Below are 3,350 nucleotides of genomic sequence, written 5' to 3'. Positions count from 1 at the left end.
GTGGCCGTCGCCGCCTCGCGCGCCTCGCTACCTCGCCCCCTCGCCGCTTCATCTGCACCTCGCTTTATGCTTCTGCATCTTTCTTCTGCTTTCTTGCTTTCCTGATTTTGCTTTTTGCTTCTGCTTCTTGCTTTTTGCTTCTACTTCTTGGTTTGCTTTTGCTGCTTCTTGCTTTTTGCTTCTGCTGATTTTGAGTTTTTACATCTGTTTCTGCTTCTTGGTTTGGTGGTGGTGGTGGTGGTAAGTGCTGGTAGGGGTAGGGGTGAGGGTATTTTTGTCCGAAAAAATTAAAAGGACGATTTTAATACGAAAAAAAACGTTAAGGATGATTCTAAATTGAAAATTATGATAAAGACGGTTTCGATTCTGACCCCAACATTAGAGACCAAAATAATACTTATCCCTAATAGTTAACATGACACCATTGTCGAATCTATAAAATGATTCATTTGACTTTCGATTATATCTCTTAGAAATTAATTTAATTGATTAAATTTTTTAAAAATTAATTGAAAGATCAGATAATTTTTAGAATAGTTTTATTTTTTGGATGGATATACATGTTATAAATATAAATAATGAAAAAACAACCATTTGTACCCATGAACTTTACGAACGCTGACAAAAGTACCAATTAAAGAAGAAAACTAACGTTGTATCTATCAAAGATGGATTCCGTACGACAAAAGTAGCCAAATCCTAAATTTATGTTGACTTTTTAATAAAATTTCAGATTTAACCTCACCATTATCTTCAACCCCTCATCTCTTTTTTCCCAAATCTCAAATACCTCCATTACCTAAAAACCCTAATCTCAATACCTAAAAACTCCAAATTATCATTTTCCTAACCCTAATCTCAATACCCCTTTCAACAAATTTCAACCATCTCTTTATTCTTTTTATCAATTTTACCACCTCCTTCACCAACACGTGTTGATGGTGTATTGAGTTTGTGCTTCCACCACTGCCGCCGGCGGAGCCTTCTCCTCCTCCTGCTGTAACTTTCGGCTGGGAGCAGTTTTGGAAAAGGTAGTCTCCCGATGAGTTGGCACCGTAATCATGTATGATGATTGGCGAAGGAGTGTCCACCGAGGAAGTTCTCGAGTTTGGGTTGTTGGTGATGGTGGTGGTGGTTGTTGTCGACATTGTTATTGTTGTTGCATGAAGTTTCCAATAGCAGGTTTTGGTTGATGTAGTTATTCTCCTTCCAATCTATGATGATAAAGAAAAATAAAAAAAAGAGTAATTTGTAATAATAATAGAGAAATTAAAAGAGAAAAGAAATTATTAAACCTTGATGAGTAGAAAGGTGAAGATGATTGTTGAAGGGTTCTTGATAGATGGGAAAAGGAGTGAGGTTGAGAGTAGTATCGGCATGAGTGGAAGGAGTGAGATCGAAACAGTTTCCATCATCAGCAGCAGTTACATCATCTTGTGCAGTGGGATTGAATAGCCCAAAATGAGTTTGATGATGATGAGTAGTAGTAGTGTGTTGTTCTTAAGGGGAGAGAGAGAAACCCAGCAAGTTCATTGAAGCCATAGAAGAAGAAGAAGAAGAAAGGTTAAATTGCTGAATAAAGAGATGGTTGAAATTTGTTGAAAGGGGTATTGGGATTAGGGTTAGGAAAATGACAATTTGGAGTTTTTAGGTATTGAGATTAGGGTTTTTAGGCAATGGAGGTATTTGAGATTTGAGAAAGAAGAGAGGAGGGGTTAAAGATAATGGTGGGGGTAATTCTGGAATTTTATTAAAAAGTCAACATAAATTTAGGATTTGGCTACTTTTGTCGTACGGAATCCATCTTTGATGGATACAACGTTAGTTTCCTTCTTTAATGGATACTTTTATCAGCGTTCGTAAAATTTATGGGTACAAATGGTTGTTTTTCCTATAAATAATTAAATATTGGTATAAAACTTTTTTGCGTTGCATCAAAATGAAATATATTCAATATTTTGACAAATGTTGTGAAACTTTATCTTCACACATGAGTGTGTGGACAAATATGTCATTCAATTTAAGTAGCCAAGTTGCAAAGCGCAACTAGCTTGTAGAAGTAGAAAGAAGCTCATAATAATCCTTAACTCAAATCCTTGTCAGACTGGGAAAAAGGCCCCTCAGATGTGGCCCTTAGGCTTAGTTTGGTAAAGCTTTTACTTTTCAAAAGTAGCTTATAAAAGCTAACTTTTAAAATACGGCTTTTTAAAAGTTGTAGCATTTATGTTTGGTAAATCAAATTAAAAATTACTTTTAATAATCACAAACAATAACAATTGCATTTGGTAAAATAGCTTTTAAAATTTAAAAATACTATAATAGACATAAATGCAAGCATTAAATTTGAAAATTAGTTAACATATGAGGTTATATTAGACTTTTAAATTTTGAAAAGCACAAGCCAACTTTGAAAAGCTCTATCTTAGGTGCTTTCAAAAGTATCCCAATCTTTTAAAAGCTGCAAGTACAAGCACATGATCTTTTTTATTTACCAAACACAAAATGAGGAGCTTGAGCTTTTAAAAAGCACAAGCACCTCTTCGAAAAACTTTACCAAACCAAGCCTTACTCCATCCACCACGTGGACGAAACCCTTCAAACCATTTCCACTTACCATTTTCTGTGGCTCTTCTCTCTTCCCACCACACCACACCTCTCACCCTGCAAACCCCCCTCCAATATTTTTAAATAAAAAACAACTAAATTTTGAAGCAGTGGTTGGTTATTCAGTTATTTGATCCCAACACGCAATAATTTTATCAAGAAATGCCTTTAATTCTTTCCTCAATTTAGGGTTCCAACTTCCAAGTTCAGCTTCCGTACATCCATGGAGTCTATCTGCACAACCTCCTTCTCCTTATACACTGTTCCTCACCGCCACTTGAAGAAACCACGTGCCAACACTATGCTGCTAACTTCAATTCCTTGTTCTTGCTCTCCTTCGTCGTCGTTTCAATCGTTGCCGATTCGTCGAAGAAGTGCGAAGAAGCTATTAAGAACGAGAATTTCGTGTTCTGCAACAACAGGAAGTGCCGCATCAAACGGCGCCGTTTTGAGCAGTGTGAAGGATGTGTTACAATTGAGAAAACCGTCGAACAGCGCGCTGGAGCAGCTTGACATCGAGCGTGGCGTTTGCATCCCTTTCCGCAAGTACTCTCCCGAGACAGTATGACTTTTCGTTACATCACTGTTCGTTCTCTCCTCAAATTTTTTTTTGGTCCTCTCTTAGTTGCTTTTGATTTTACATTGACGTGGTTTGTTCTTGAGGTAGTGGCCGTTAAAGTTAATCTCTATTGCGTAGTGTAAAACTCTACTAGCTAATAATGTATAGAAATTAAGCTCTTTTTTAA

At 36.6% G+C, this 3,350-nt stretch overlaps 2 protein-coding genes across 4 annotated transcripts in view; both read left to right on the top strand.

The window, feature by feature from the left end:
* Window positions 1-254, top strand: part of LOC107647516 (9-cis-epoxycarotenoid dioxygenase NCED3, chloroplastic-like) — a 622-nt gene extending 368 nt beyond the window's left edge. The window contains exon 2 of the mRNA XM_016351588.1: window positions 196-254. Coding sequence (XP_016207074.1) covers window positions 196-254 — 59 coding nt within the window. The remainder of the gene's footprint in view (window positions 1-195) is intronic.
* The window catches only part of LOC107605150 (uncharacterized aarF domain-containing protein kinase At4g31390, chloroplastic), a 6,651-nt gene continuing 5,900 nt past the window's right edge, over window positions 2,600-3,350 (top strand). The window contains exon 1 of one of the 3 annotated variants that reach the window (XM_016306920.2): window positions 2,600-3,166. In XM_016306920.2, the coding sequence (XP_016162406.1) occupies window positions 2,828-3,166 (339 nt within the window). In that variant the 5' untranslated portion in view covers window positions 2,600-2,827. Of the gene's footprint in view, window positions 3,190-3,350 lie in introns of all 3 variants that reach the window. The other 2 variants (XM_016306919.2, XM_016306921.2) reach the window with 2 other exon arrangements.

This window comes from Arachis ipaensis, chromosome B06 (genome assembly GCF_000816755.2).
Source record: "Arachis ipaensis cultivar K30076 chromosome B06, Araip1.1, whole genome shotgun sequence".
Lineage (NCBI taxonomy): Eukaryota > Viridiplantae > Streptophyta > Magnoliopsida > Fabales > Fabaceae > Arachis > Arachis ipaensis.
This window is presented reverse-complemented; position numbering and strand designations above follow the sequence as displayed.